Consider the following 13,838-nt stretch of genomic DNA (forward strand, 5'->3'; position numbering starts at 1 on the left):
TCATTTTAATTATTGTTATAAAAAATTTAAGTCAGACATCTTTACTAATGGCTGTTTAGTCAAAATTTTTGTGCAAGAACAAAAGTGAAATGTCTTTGAAGTTTTAAGCTGCCTCCGAGTTAATGACTATTAAAGTCAATATCCTCTTACATTGAGGTAATTCCAGGATGTTTACTATTACTCGATTGACACAAAAATCTTTTTCAAATGAATATAATTTATTCACATAAACTTATGTATCGTTTTATTTGGAAAAATTATGAATTGAAGGATTGTAACATTTGCTGCTTTTCACGTTCCTTTTTCTTGACTATGTCCAAACTCCGTTGTTTCCATGTACTTTTACGTAGTTTTATTGGTCTACTTCCGACGTAACGACCATCCATTTCCTTCATTGCTCGTATAAAATCTGCTGGCTCTCGGAAACTTACAAAACCAAAACCCTTGCTCTTTCCAGTCCGTTTATCGCGGATAACGCGTGCTCGTTGAAATGATGGATACTTATTAAACGTCCGGGTTAAAACTTCATCATTTACATCATTACCTAAATCACCGCAAAATATGCGAAAATCATCATCAGGCCAATCTGCTAAGGAAGAGTCCTCCCAGACTGTTCCCCCCGCTACTCGTATAGTCTTACGATCCTTCTTTTTTCGTTCCGTTGTTTGAAATGATTGCAAAGCTGATGAGGCTCTAGCAGCTTTGATTGCTTCTTCTGCTATAGGATTTGGACCTGATTTCTCTGCTTTTAGCTTTTTTAATTTTTGAGTGACGTCAAATTGTATGGCATTTATGTCGATATGCGGTGTAGCACTCACATTCACCGATTGTCTGCTTTGGTATAATTTTGGAGCACTACTAACCACAACAGGCGTCGCTGTAATAGGTGAGGGTGCTACAGTTTTTAATTGTCCACCAGTATTATTTACTTGCGTAGGTACAAAAGTGGACATAAATGTTGGTGGTGGAATCACTGGTGGAGCTACAGTTACACGTGGAGTAACTTGCACAGTCGAAGATATTGTTGTCGATTGCGGGTGTTGTTGCAACTTTTGCTGAACCTGGTTGTACGTATTCGCTGCAATAATAGGCCTTACTTGGGAAGGAACGAATAAATTTCTTGCAGGCTGCGAAGTTTGTTTAGATATTTCTGCCTCGAATCGCGAAAGCTCATCCTCAATATATCTACGTTTCGTAGCCATTTTGTTAATTGTTTACAGAAAAAGATAAAATTATTTTTATGAAATCATATAAATCCTCTATATCAACAAAACAATTGACAGTTACTACACTGAACAAATAATGCGAATACTTGAATTATAGAATAGTGTTGTAAACAGTCAAATGTAGTATCGGTAATGTAATTTTTCAGAAAATATCGATGATTTTGACAGATAAATAATACGCATTCTATTATATTCCCTAGTTAATTCTTGAAGGAACTAATTTTCCACAGCTTCTTTTTTCGTTCTTTATAAACATTCAATGCTACATTCTAATTTTGAAGAAAATAAATTCAAAATATAGTCTAGTCTTTTTAGTATTTTATAAACAATTGCATCGATAAAAAATATACCACTTTTTTTCTTCAATTAAAAATTACGAAAATTAATATACAAGTACTTCGTTAGATGGCAACTACTCTGATGACAGCGATTGTGAACTGTCTCATCGTAAAGAATTTTTTAGTGTTCCTTTCTGGATGCTATTTTTTTATATTTACTTGTGGGTAGAAAAGTTATATTTGTAATGAATATAACAAATGGAGTAAATGTTTCTGTTGAAACAACGTGTGAAAATCAAATTCAGGAAATAACATACGATGGCACTGAAATCTACCAACCGTGAGTGAATTCAAAAATTTAAAGAAAATGTAATAACTTATTTTTTTATAGTCCTCCAACTTTGTCCGAAACACTAACCCGCTGTGCTGCTCGAATAGATTTTAGTAAAACCTCTTTAGATGACCTAAAGAAGGAGGATAAATCAGTTGAAGATGACGTTAAAGATTCATCTCAATTTCAACCAAGTCTATGGCCATGGGACTCGGTTCGAAATAAGCTTAATGATGCTTTAACCGAAATTTGCGTACTTTCTGACGTTATTTCTATAGCTAAGGATAAACGTTATTTAGTTTTGGACCCAGTACCAGAAGATCCTGATGAGATAAAACCTATAGTGCAAGTCTATAGTCGTAAAAAAGCTTTGGGCCAAGCAGCACAAGTTCTTTTGAGTGGTGCAGAAAGACTGAGGAACTCGCACAGCGAACAACGTAACCGCAATGTTACAGACTTTCATATTGAATTATTACGATTACGACAGAATTGGCGGCTGAAAAAAGTTTCGAATGCGATTATTGGCGACTTAAGTTATCGCACAGCTGGATCAAAATACGGAATGAGCGGTACATTTGAAGTGACCAAGGCAGAAGATTTAGCTGAAGATGAAGCGGCATCAGGTACCGCTGGTAGTGGAAATAATGGTTTACCAACTCAATCGCCGAAAACCACATCCTCATTGCGGGTGATTGTTCCAGCAGAGCTACAAGGAGTAGCATATATAAAAGTAATAACTCAAAAAGACCAGGAAGATTTATGCACTGCTAATGTTAATTTAATGGGACATGGACCCAATATAACACAACAGGTAGGATTTTGAAACACAATTTTGTTTACTATTGACAAAAATTGTTTACTTCCAGGCCGGTGTGTGGCAGAAAACGTTGGAATTTGCACAAAATGTACTATTTTGTAAAGAACTTTTCAGTCAACTTGCGCGAGAAGCAATTCAATTACAGGCTCCAATACCACATGTTGTAATTGGAAATCAAATCCGTGCAACTTTACTACCAGGCATTCAACTTATTATTTCGCTTTGTCATTCTACAACTTTCGATTCAAGTCAACCAGGACCTATTAACGACCATGATCATGTACTTGAACATTCATTACATCAACTTTTACGAGAAGTGCATCACAATAATTCGCATCATCCTTTTCCCCACCCTACAAGCGGGCCATTGGGGCCTAGTAAGAAGCGTATGCTTGCTGGCCCGAAAGCGGCAGATCGTGAAAGTTTACTAGAAATGACAAAATCACAAACAATACTAGAACAAATAATAGCCCAAGCTCAGCATATATTTATGCGAAAGCGCACACAATACGTTTTGGACACTTTAGCAAGGGATGTGAAAGACCCTCAGATCGTGTCGCATTGGAATGCGATGAACAGTCCTATAATGTCGTGTGTGAAAATTAATATTGTAACACATGGGTAAGAAAATAATTTGTCTAAGTTTTGATATAAACGTTATAAATATATATAAATATATAAATTTTTACAGATACGACACAATAAATCGGACCTCGTTAGTAATACACGTTAAAGAGCGATCTCTAAAATGCATTTGCCGTGATGGTCGTGTAATGCATCTTTCTTATGAACCACAAGAGTTGCGTGATCTCATCTTGTGTCAGATCAATTCACATCAAATATCGTGTCTTCTGAATTTGGCTCGATGTATGGCTTGGACGGTATTATCGAACAGCAACAATCTCGGAATAGGTAAGGTTGAACCATTAGGCAATGCCAGCTCATGTTTATTGGCGTCTCCAAATGGAGATCGGATGATTGCGGTACAAATACGTTGTGACCCGCAAATCGATGTTAAAGTTTATATTGCTCGAAGTCCACGTCCAGATTTTATACCCAATCCACTAGTACCAGAAAAATTCTGGGAAAATTTGGGAGGTCACTTTAAAGAAGTAAGTCAAATTAATAATACATTGTATATTAGTGATACATTTTTTTAACTATTTACTTCAGGTCCGCTTTGATAAAATCGAGGGCAAAAGTTTCCTCAATAAAATGGAGTTTTTAATGGCAGCGCTTACTAGTAATTCAGTCTAAAATTCACAGTTTGTAGAATATTGTAAAAAGGGACTAGTTAAAGTTTGAACGTAAAATAAAATAAATTCCATTGAACTTCTGTGAAAATCAATATTTTTATTAAAATTAAAAGTAGCATAATAGCGAAGAAAATATGTACAATATTTTCCATATAAAAATATGTTACTCATGGGGACAAACATTATACGTAACCAAGGCAAACAAATAATTCACTACACCCACACAAATAGCTTTTTTGTTATAATACTGATATATGTATCAGATATATGCTATCAGAATGTCACTAAAGTTCAACAATGGAGTAACCACTATTAAGCGTGTTACATATTACATATCTTTCATACTTCATTTTCACATCACAAACACTTGGGTCTTCGCACACCGAGCAACCGGGCTCAAAATCACCCACGCTGCAAACTAACAACTTTTTGCCAATATTTTATACTTTTACCACAGCACTAATCGCCAAGAGACAAGTGGATAAATCAATATAAAATATAAAGTATGTGAGGAAGAAAGATAATTATATAAAATAATACAATTAATTTTATTGGATGGCACCTTGGAATTGGAGAAACCCTTGTACATCAGCAGAAACCGACAGCGATGAATCAACACAAACGCCACCACCTACACGAAAACGTTCAAAAAATGAAAACTTCATTAATGCTATTCAAATTAAAATTGGCAAGAAATCTGAAAGATGCGCTCAAACAAACACCGCCACCGACACCAACAGTAATCGCAATCAACAAATAAACGCGACAAAATCTACAACACCTGTTCTATTTTCCACTAATCGGGGACTGTATTTACGTGTTCCTAAGTCCATGTCTAAATCCTGTGTAGCTACTACCGAAGAATGTTTACACGAAAGTGTAACTTGTACTGAAGATTCAACAATCGACATAACAGATTGCACTTGCTTTGACTTATCATTGCCATCCACCAGTGGCGACGAAATACGTTTTTGTGATTTGGAGCGTTGGGTGAGTAAAAAAAGTTTATATGTATAGAAATATATATATATGAATGATTTTATGTTTATACTGTATCTTATTCAAGAGTACAAATCGTGCCAACACTATCTCCCTAGAGGATACCTTCATAGTGTCGCGACGCAACGACAATTTACCCGGTCCAATTGAACTGTCGGTGGATAATAAAAGTATTTTAACCAATAAAACTCAACGCAGTGGAAGCATATTTTGTGTACCGAGCGGCAGCCGGCACGCTCTAATAATGCCGCATAGAAACCTCTGTCAACGAAGCACAAGTATTCAAAGTACTTTTGAACGTTTCGGTGTTCATTAAGTACTTATCGAAAATAGTCTAATAAGAAGAATTTTCTATAAAACACATTTTATTTCTTATATTTGTATATAACAAAGGAATTTGTAAATAAACTTCAATTTTTGAACACGTTGATTTAAAAATAAATGGTGTAATTAAAAATTAAAAGCAGACCGCTACAGTGCTATAATTTCTCATAAGCCCTAACTAAAGATAATAAAACAAAATTAAGCTCCTTTTTACTTTTTACAAATATTTTTGTTTTAAAACTTTATTCATCATTTTCACGTTTTTATAGTTTTTATATTTTTCATGTGTTATGTTATTATGCCATTTGCAAATTGTATATAATTAACACTAAAAATACTTATTTTAAACAGATTTGCATAATTCACCACCACATTTCAATAATTCGTTTTACTCATAATTTATTGTTAATTGTTTTTTTTTTTTTTTTTTTTTGCAACTGCGGTTTTTATCGTTTCATGCATACAAACTGCATCAAAATTCATATATTCATCACGAAATATTACCACGATGATCACATTCATCATCGTCAATTACAATGACATTAATCGCATAAAAGTGTGCATTCATTGTCCATTCCTTCTTTCACACAATTTTGTCATATGCAAATTTTTATTTCATATATATATATATATATGTATGTATATTATATATATAGGTATATTATTTTTTATCTTAAGCTTATAATATAAAATTTTAGAAATTAATATTTTCATTATTTTGCATTTGTCGAAAACTATTTTAATGGTTTTCGTATTAAATATTTGTTGAAATATGCAACTACAAATTAATTTTCAGATACTAATAAAATTGTCATCAACTTTACCTTTATGAATACAAAATGTATGTATGTATTTCAAAAGTGATGCAGTTAATGAAACGCTCTTTTTAATACCAATATAATGCATGTGTTTTGATTTATCTTTTTTGAATTTTAAAATAAAATTAATACATCAAAGAGGACTAACCCTAATTTTTGGGATATGAAAAATCAGTAAAATTAAGACTAAACCGCTCTAAGGACACAGTAATAAAAAAAAAAACGTGTACTACATACATACATACATGTAAGAACAATGATCAATAATCCGTGTATAAATATTGTACAATACATGCCTACATAATAGATATTCATATTTCATTACTTACATTGTACTTATTAACTAATTTATTCAACCATTTTTTGTTTTTAAGTGTTTTTCGCTTTTTATGTTTTTTTTTAATATTTTATTTATTCTTTGCTTTCCCTTCTGCTAATGATAACTATAAAGACTTTTAAGTTGTAATGTGCTATCTTTTGAAATTATAATTATTTTTTATATATAAAGTAAATATTTTATTTAATTACATATGCTGTGTATATAATTTGAATTTTTGTACAATATTGCATCATATATTAGTATATATACACATGCAGCTTATATGTATATGTATCGTATATAAGCATAGTTATAGAAATATTTGTATATTTATGTCTACATATATACGTGTATATGGGATGATTCTATTTTCCCCTCAGCCGCATAAAATCACTCATTCCTTACTAAATCTGCATGTACGCATTTATGATATAGTATTTAAATAGATATAAACATATATTTTACATATTTTTATATGCGAACAAAAGATTTATTTCTTTATCTAATTGTATATTTTTTGCTGGCACACCACCATTGCCGATATTACTTGTAAGATCTTTTGTGACACCTTCAACAGTAATTGTTTTCATACTGTAATTACAAATTATGGTGTATACTGAATCAATATGGATAAAACAAATTTATTAAGAGCACGTGGTGTTTTGTCATGAATGCACTACTTTAAAACTAATTGAATATTTAAAAAACGTTATAACTCTTCAGAATTTGGAATATTGAATATATCAAACTAAATATATAAAGATATATAAAGAGAATGGAACTTCATACATATATATTTTTTACCTCCGAAAACGCTCATATCTAATCAACCAATAAAATTTCTTTTTCTACGGAAAAATTTTTGCAAACATAATAAATAAAAATAAAAAATTTGATGAAAGCGAAAAAATAGAACATATGTATACATTTAAACCATATAATTATTCTTACTACACTTTTTAAATTATGTCCATATGTTCATATATAAACCATTTAAAATTGCATGAAAATATTATAATATAAATTTATTTTGGGTGTACTCTTGTGCCCAATTAATTCAAATTTGTGCTGAGCACTACAGTTTTGCTTTATAAAAGCTTGATTATTTTAATGAACGAAAATATTTATATTAATATTTCAGGAGAATTTATTCGTTTTACGCAGCATGGCATTCAATTTGTGCAATTTATATAATTATGAGGTGGTGTCCACGCTTCTCTCCTCTTTCGACGCTTAAGCATGTTTTATATACTTAATGCAACTAAAAAAAGAGATTTCATAAAATTCGAGTGCTGCGTCTGACAAATAATTGTTATATACCTTTTATTTATATATATTTTACATATTCCATATTTTAGTATTATATTATACACGTATATTGTTGAGCAGTTAATGCAGCATCTACAGCTGTAGTGCTGCATTTACCGCGTTTACTTTAAATACTCTTAAATATACACGATTTTTGCATTAAAGTATTTCCTCATAGGTGAAATCCTTTTAAAAGGTATAAGTTTTTATATTTTAACATATCTGCGTTTAGCATTTAGTAATATGTAGTCGTTTATGTTTAATATTATACAATTTAAGTTCGCTTTAATAAGTACCATATTATTTTAAATTTATTTTAGGTTTAACAATTATTGGTAAATGTATGTATATTTTTTACAAAAAAAAAAACATGTCTTTACGGATTTTTCTATATTCATGTTGTTTTATATTTGCTTCATGCTTAGCAATGAAGCAAAGACAGGGATGTAGGATTCGTGTTGCATATTTGTATAATTTCGATATCTTGACCATCTTAAATTCCACATTCGAAATTATTTATCTTTTATTTGATTTGTAAAATCGGCTGTGCACGGTATCTATTGTTATATTTAATTGCGCTTTTATTTTGTACAATCTTAATACTTTTTGCAAATTTTTTAAAGTAAAAGTTACTCAAAGATCATTTTAAGTAGCTCGCTTGATTTGAGATTTATCCGCGTTATTGAATTGGCGCGTTGTCTACAGAACAAGACAGGGATCGATTAAAGATCTGGAAAAAAATATTAAATTTTTGGGCATTCTCTTAACTGTTCTTTACGGTCGGTCTCATTTCCAACCTGGTAATTTTAAAAGACATGTAATCTGAATTAGGATTATTTATATATACTGTTATTGATAATTAAACAGTGGTTTTTTCATAACTGTATATATATATATATATATATATATATAAATTTGTATCATCTGATTCTGTATGATGTTAGTTGTAATCAAAAATTGTTTCTTTAAAAATTAAGTTCCTTATGGAAATGCGGCGTTAATGCGGGGGGACTACTGTTGTTGGCATTGTTTATGAGATTGTTGTTGCCACTAGAGTTACTGGTGCTAAGATTTTGAGAAACAGCTGCAGCTTGACCGCACAACATATTTGCTCCTAAAGCCGCCGCCACTGCAGCAACCGCCGCTGTCGTGTGCGTCGTGGTTGTGTTGTTGCCACTATGTTGTTATTGCATAAAATAGTCCGGGTGTTCCGAGTCTTTTTCAAACCTTTTGGCCTCTTCATGCATACTTTCCTTTATCTTTAGTATAGCTGCTGATTCATTTTGATCATTTTCCCCCGGACCACCGAATCCGCCCAAATTGTAATCTCCCATTCCGCTTCCAGAATCTTCACGAGGCGTTCCCGGACCTCCATTTGCTGGTGAGTTTTTCATGCCATCTAATCCGGTACCGTCTCCACCACCACCATTAAGTACAGGACCCATAGAATTAGGACCTCCACCCATAGGACCCATGCCTCCCGGACCTCCTCCACCTCCATCTGGTCCACCACCCATTGGAAATTCAGGCTTCATTATCGAGTACATATTATCGCCTGGACCGCCTGGACCAGCTTGGGTATTATCTTGGGGTGATGGCATAATCGGCGTTCCTGGGCCAGGTGGTCCATTCGAACCCGGTCCAGGGCCATAGTTCCCAGGCGAAGATGATGAATAAGCGTTCATTGGTGCTGTAGCGTTTGGTTGCCACTGTGGCGGTCGTCCGCCCGCTCCCATACCCATACCTGGTGGCATTCCACCCGGTCCTGGTGCAGGACCTCGCATGCCTCCAGGCCCACCGTACCCCATAGGACCCATTCCACCTGGCCCACGAGGAGGATTCATACGCGGATTCATGGGACCCATACCTCCAGGTCTCGTCGGATCCATACTATTCGGCATCATAGGTTGACCAGGAGGTCCGTTAAATTCATTACCCATGCCCTGCATGCGTACACCAGGACGGGGTCCTCCAGGATATCGAGGCCCGCCCATAAATGGCGGTTGTCCAGGCATCATTTGTGATGGTGGCGGTTGTGGACTCGACGCATGAGTCGGTGGCGACGGTCGCATTGTGGAATTTGGAAAGAAATTAGGACCCATTGGACCACCTGGCCCCATCGGACCTTCACTACCTGGTGGCATTTGACCCAGTGGACTAGGAGCTGGACCACCAGCACTATGCGGTCCCCCGGGACCAATTCCATTTACTCCGTAGCCGGAACTAACAAAACCATAGTCATGGAAGGCCTTAGCCTCAGATGAATGGTCACATTGATCTCGCCGTTCTGGCGCGGCGCAGTAGAGATCCCAAAACACACACCACCATGTGTGCAGGAACCCAGGTGGCTCACCTAACGTAATGTTTTTCTCCCACCGAATTTCAGATAGAAATGTTTGAGCTGCTTTCTGGGCGCCAACATGTAACAGGTATTCATAAACATATAGCGCCAATTTTTCACGTGCCTGTGCATCTGATGGCACTGACGATGTCTTTGCTTTTCCATACATTCTGTGTTGTGATGTGTTGCGCTGTTTTTTCACTTTCAACTTTTGTTTGATGTTTTGGGATCAATTAGTCACTCTAACTAATCTTATAAATATAATCGGAACCCGACTAGAGTCTTCCGTTTTTTACTCGCAGTGGTTAAAATTTTAAACACTGTTTGCCGGTATTGGACTCTTTAATCTTCCAACTAATGTGTCTTTAAGTTTATATCTCTTTATATTAAATTTTTCACTTTTTTCACTATCGCATGTAATATTCTTAATCTGTTTTCCATTTACTTTTTTCTAGTTCTTTAAGTTTTGAGGCCACCGTACAAAATTTAATAGGCGCTCGCCGCCACTGCGAAGCTCACGCAGTCATTCTCTTTTCTTTTTTGACTTTCAGCATATTTAATGTGCTTTCTGTTATATCAGTTGCGTTCGTGGATAATTTGTGCGTTCGCTCGTCCTCCTCTATTCGTGTTTTTGCTTTTATGTAGTCACATTTGCTTTTTCTTTCACTAAACCTTGTCAGTAAATCCAATACTGTTGCTGATGTTACTATTACTGGTATTAATTCAATTTCTTTTTTACTTCTTTCTAAGCTTCACTCATAAACTATATTCCACGTTTTATATTAGCTTTTTTTTATTTGCAAAAACACATATCGAAGTGAACTTTTTACAATCGAAATGCTCGTTTCTCGTCTTATGCAAAATTTAGTTCATGTTTGCCATGCTTGCTTCTTCTTTTACCGTTTTTTCTTTATTTTGTATGCTTTTGTTGCTACTTCTGCCGCCTCTTCTGCTTTTCCAACCACTTCACTAAATAAACGTCGCTAATAATCGTGCTCGTGTACGTTTGAATCTCTGAAACAGCAGTGTCGTCGTCGCAGTCGTTGATACACTCGTGCACAATTAATATAAGTGTTGCTGTGACTGCACTGCTACCGTCGGCGCTATTGTACATATACTGTTGTTGTATTGTTGCCTATGCTGCTGATACGCTCAAAATACAAATAACACAGAAAGCAGCACACAACCTGAAACACATAGCCAAAAAGAAAAAGGAGATAGTGAGTAAAAATAAAATCAAAATCGAAATGTAAAAACAGTATAATGGAGGAATTGACAAACTGTTCAGCATGCGATGGCGGCGAAGTCGGTGATGATGATTTCGATGACGATGCCGCCGTCGTTTACTTTTGTAGCAGAAACTACAATAAAAGAGCGCATGACATAGGAACGTGAAGGGGACGGAGGATGAAACAACGCAAGGTGCGTTTACGTTGTACCTTCAACGCGATCAACAAACACTTTACCATGCCAAACGGGCGCAAAAACCATGAGGACAAGTAGAAGGTGGCGAGAACCCGAGGACTTGCGCTTACGCAGATGCTAACGCCGCTATAATAAAGCTGAGGCTGCAGCCTTCTTCCGAATACGTGAATCTGAGACTTGAGCAGATTTGCACTTGAAGAGTAATCGATTTTCATTTTATTACTAAAGATGCGCTTCGGTGCACTACTACAGTTGCAGTGGCAATTCAGGCAAAAATTAATGTGTCCGCTAACAAATGTTACATTTGCCCTTTTCTATGCACATCAACATGTATGTTTGGGACATATGTACATTTATGCAAATAAAAGCAATAAAGCTTACAAAACATTAATCTAGCCGTAATAGTTTGCCTAAAGGAGCCACATTAGCTCAATGTTGCGATACCGAATAAACAAATATTTCAAAAATGAAATTTTACTTTTAAAAATTTTAAAACTACGGATGCTGTCATGTACGTTTTTGGCGCGGACTTGTCGTTGCGATAAATAATATTTGCTTAATTTATTATTTCATACCAACCTAAGTAGCACAATTGATCTACTAATCGGAAAAATTATTATAAATAAAGAAATTACTGATCTGCACACGAGAATAATAATGAATAATTAAAAAGGAAAAGAAATTTGCTTTGTGCATTGGATAAAGTTATAATAATTAAGTGTAAATAAATGTATTTAAAAAATCTTGCAATTTTGATTTTATAGGGATTCACAAATATATCTCTGAACTCTGTTTGAAATTCATTAAGACGGTAATAATTAACTCAATTTAAATATAGAATCTGCCAGCTAAGCTCTCGGAAAAAAGTAGGTTTTACGATGTTCCTCAAAGCTTGGTACTGATTTTATCCGAAATCAAAGTATCATCATTCATTGATTAGATAGTAGTTATCCTCAGATAGCGCCGATTTCAAATTTAGACACAATATTCTTCAGACATTTTGTATGCATATAAGCAAAACATAAATACATAAATTCTCTAACATTCCTTCAAGCTGTATAATGGCCATGAGGATCAAATCATAACTTGTAATAAGTTAATGGATCCCCAGCTAAATGCATAGATATGTATATAAGCACATATGTAAGAGAAAAACAAAACAATAAAGGACTTAAGACACGCTTATATGAGAGCGATTTTCAATCACGTTACATTGTTGATGTTACGTTTCCACCTATCAAGAAACGTTTTCTGATACACTTATTACTTGCCTTGCTTTGCACAACACCACTGGAAATATATACACCGAAACTGGCTGCTGTACCCAGATTTTTAATGTTTCACGTTTGCTTTACGCTCCAAGTTCGCTTTTACGTGATAAAACTGTGTATGAGAGGATCCACTAGCTTTCGGTAATTTGTTGTTTCTTTTCCTTAATACACTTTGTTGCTTCTTCTTTCTGTTTTAATTACTACTTTAGATTTTATGTATTTTCCAATATTCAAAATTTTATTCAATACACTTTTATGATTTTGTTATCCTTTATGAAGATTGTTTATCTTTGAATGAATTATATTTAATCAAAACCTTGTAACACTACTTTTAAATGAAATATAATTCTTCATTCATACACGTACGCCGATGAAACATTTTGTCGTCGTCGCCGACTTTGCAATCAACACTGTCGACGTCTCTGCCGAATTGTCATTTTTGTTACTGACTTTTTGTTGTTTGTGTGCTCATTGTTTCTGTTTTTTCTTCTTTTCGATTTTTCGCAATCACCTTTCTCTCACTCTAGCTGCTGTCTCTGTCACCGCTTCTTTCTTAAATCGCCTCCTCTTCTTTACTTCTATAGTTATTGCTCTATTTCCATAAAATTCTATTCGCTTTACTTGAAAATTTTCCCATAGATTTTCACAAGTAATTTTAAGATACAATTGCATCTTCGTTCACTTCCATTTTAAGTTCAAATTGCTTTATTACAATTCGAATTTTATTAATTATAATTTATTACTAAATTTACGTTATTCACCGTCAAAAACTAATAAATTCAATTCCAACTTCTCACTTCAAGTGTGTCTCGCGTTATTAAATGGCTATTATATACTGCAATACGACACACATATACAGAGTTGCCAAAAATCAGAAAATTCCTAATGGATTATGTTGATACTACTAAAGTGCGATATATTACTATTCAAATTTTAAATATTTATGTGTACAATACATATGTATATATAATTTACTTTTAAACATGTAATACCTACCGACATTTCATCTTCAATTTCAAAAAACCAATAGTAGCGCTTTAGAATAATAGGTATACAGTTCAAAACATTGCGCTAATGTATTTATTTCAAGCAAGCGCTTTTATATAATATAACAGCTAAGATCAT

At 34.2% G+C, this 13,838-nt stretch overlaps 4 protein-coding genes across 4 annotated transcripts; 2 read left to right on the forward strand and 2 right to left on the reverse strand.

Annotated features, from left to right (window-relative positions):
- Positions 1-199: 199 nt before the first annotated feature.
- On the reverse strand, positions 200-1,298 carry LOC106616562 (RNA-binding protein 42). The gene has a single exon (XM_014233272.3). It carries the CDS (start codon positions 1,200-1,202, stop codon positions 258-260), a length of 945 nt encoding a protein of 314 aa, XP_014088747.1. The 5' UTR covers positions 1,203-1,298; the 3' UTR covers positions 200-257.
- A 348-nt stretch (positions 1,299-1,646) lies between these two features.
- MED17 (mediator complex subunit 17) lies at positions 1,647-3,996 on the forward strand. The gene is made up of 5 exons (XM_014233284.3): positions 1,647-1,844; positions 1,896-2,646; positions 2,702-3,273; positions 3,344-3,764; positions 3,826-3,996. Exons 1-5 carry the CDS (start codon positions 1,750-1,752, stop codon positions 3,907-3,909), a joined length of 1,923 nt encoding a protein of 640 aa, XP_014088759.1. The 5' UTR covers positions 1,647-1,749; the 3' UTR covers positions 3,910-3,996.
- A 145-nt stretch (positions 3,997-4,141) lies between these two features.
- On the forward strand, positions 4,142-5,375 carry LOC138857979 (uncharacterized). The gene is made up of 2 exons (XM_070112338.1): positions 4,142-4,898; positions 4,975-5,375. The coding sequence occupies exons 1-2, from the start codon at positions 4,464-4,466 to the stop codon at positions 5,221-5,223; spliced, it is 684 nt and encodes a 227-aa protein (XP_069968439.1). The 5' UTR covers positions 4,142-4,463; the 3' UTR covers positions 5,224-5,375.
- A 265-nt stretch (positions 5,376-5,640) lies between these two features.
- Ssdp (Sequence-specific single-stranded DNA-binding protein) lies at positions 5,641-13,543 on the reverse strand. The gene is made up of 2 exons (XM_036377313.2): positions 12,714-13,543; positions 5,641-11,204 (listed from the first exon to the last, which is right to left on the reverse strand). The coding sequence occupies exon 2, from the start codon at positions 10,184-10,186 to the stop codon at positions 8,861-8,863; it is 1,326 nt and encodes a 441-aa protein (XP_036233206.1). The 5' UTR covers positions 10,187-11,204; positions 12,714-13,543; the 3' UTR covers positions 5,641-8,860.
- Between the last annotated feature and the right edge of the window lie 295 nt (positions 13,544-13,838).

Source organism: Bactrocera oleae, chromosome 2 (genome assembly GCF_042242935.1).
Source record: "Bactrocera oleae isolate idBacOlea1 chromosome 2, idBacOlea1, whole genome shotgun sequence".
NCBI lineage: Eukaryota > Metazoa > Arthropoda > Insecta > Diptera > Tephritidae > Bactrocera > Bactrocera oleae.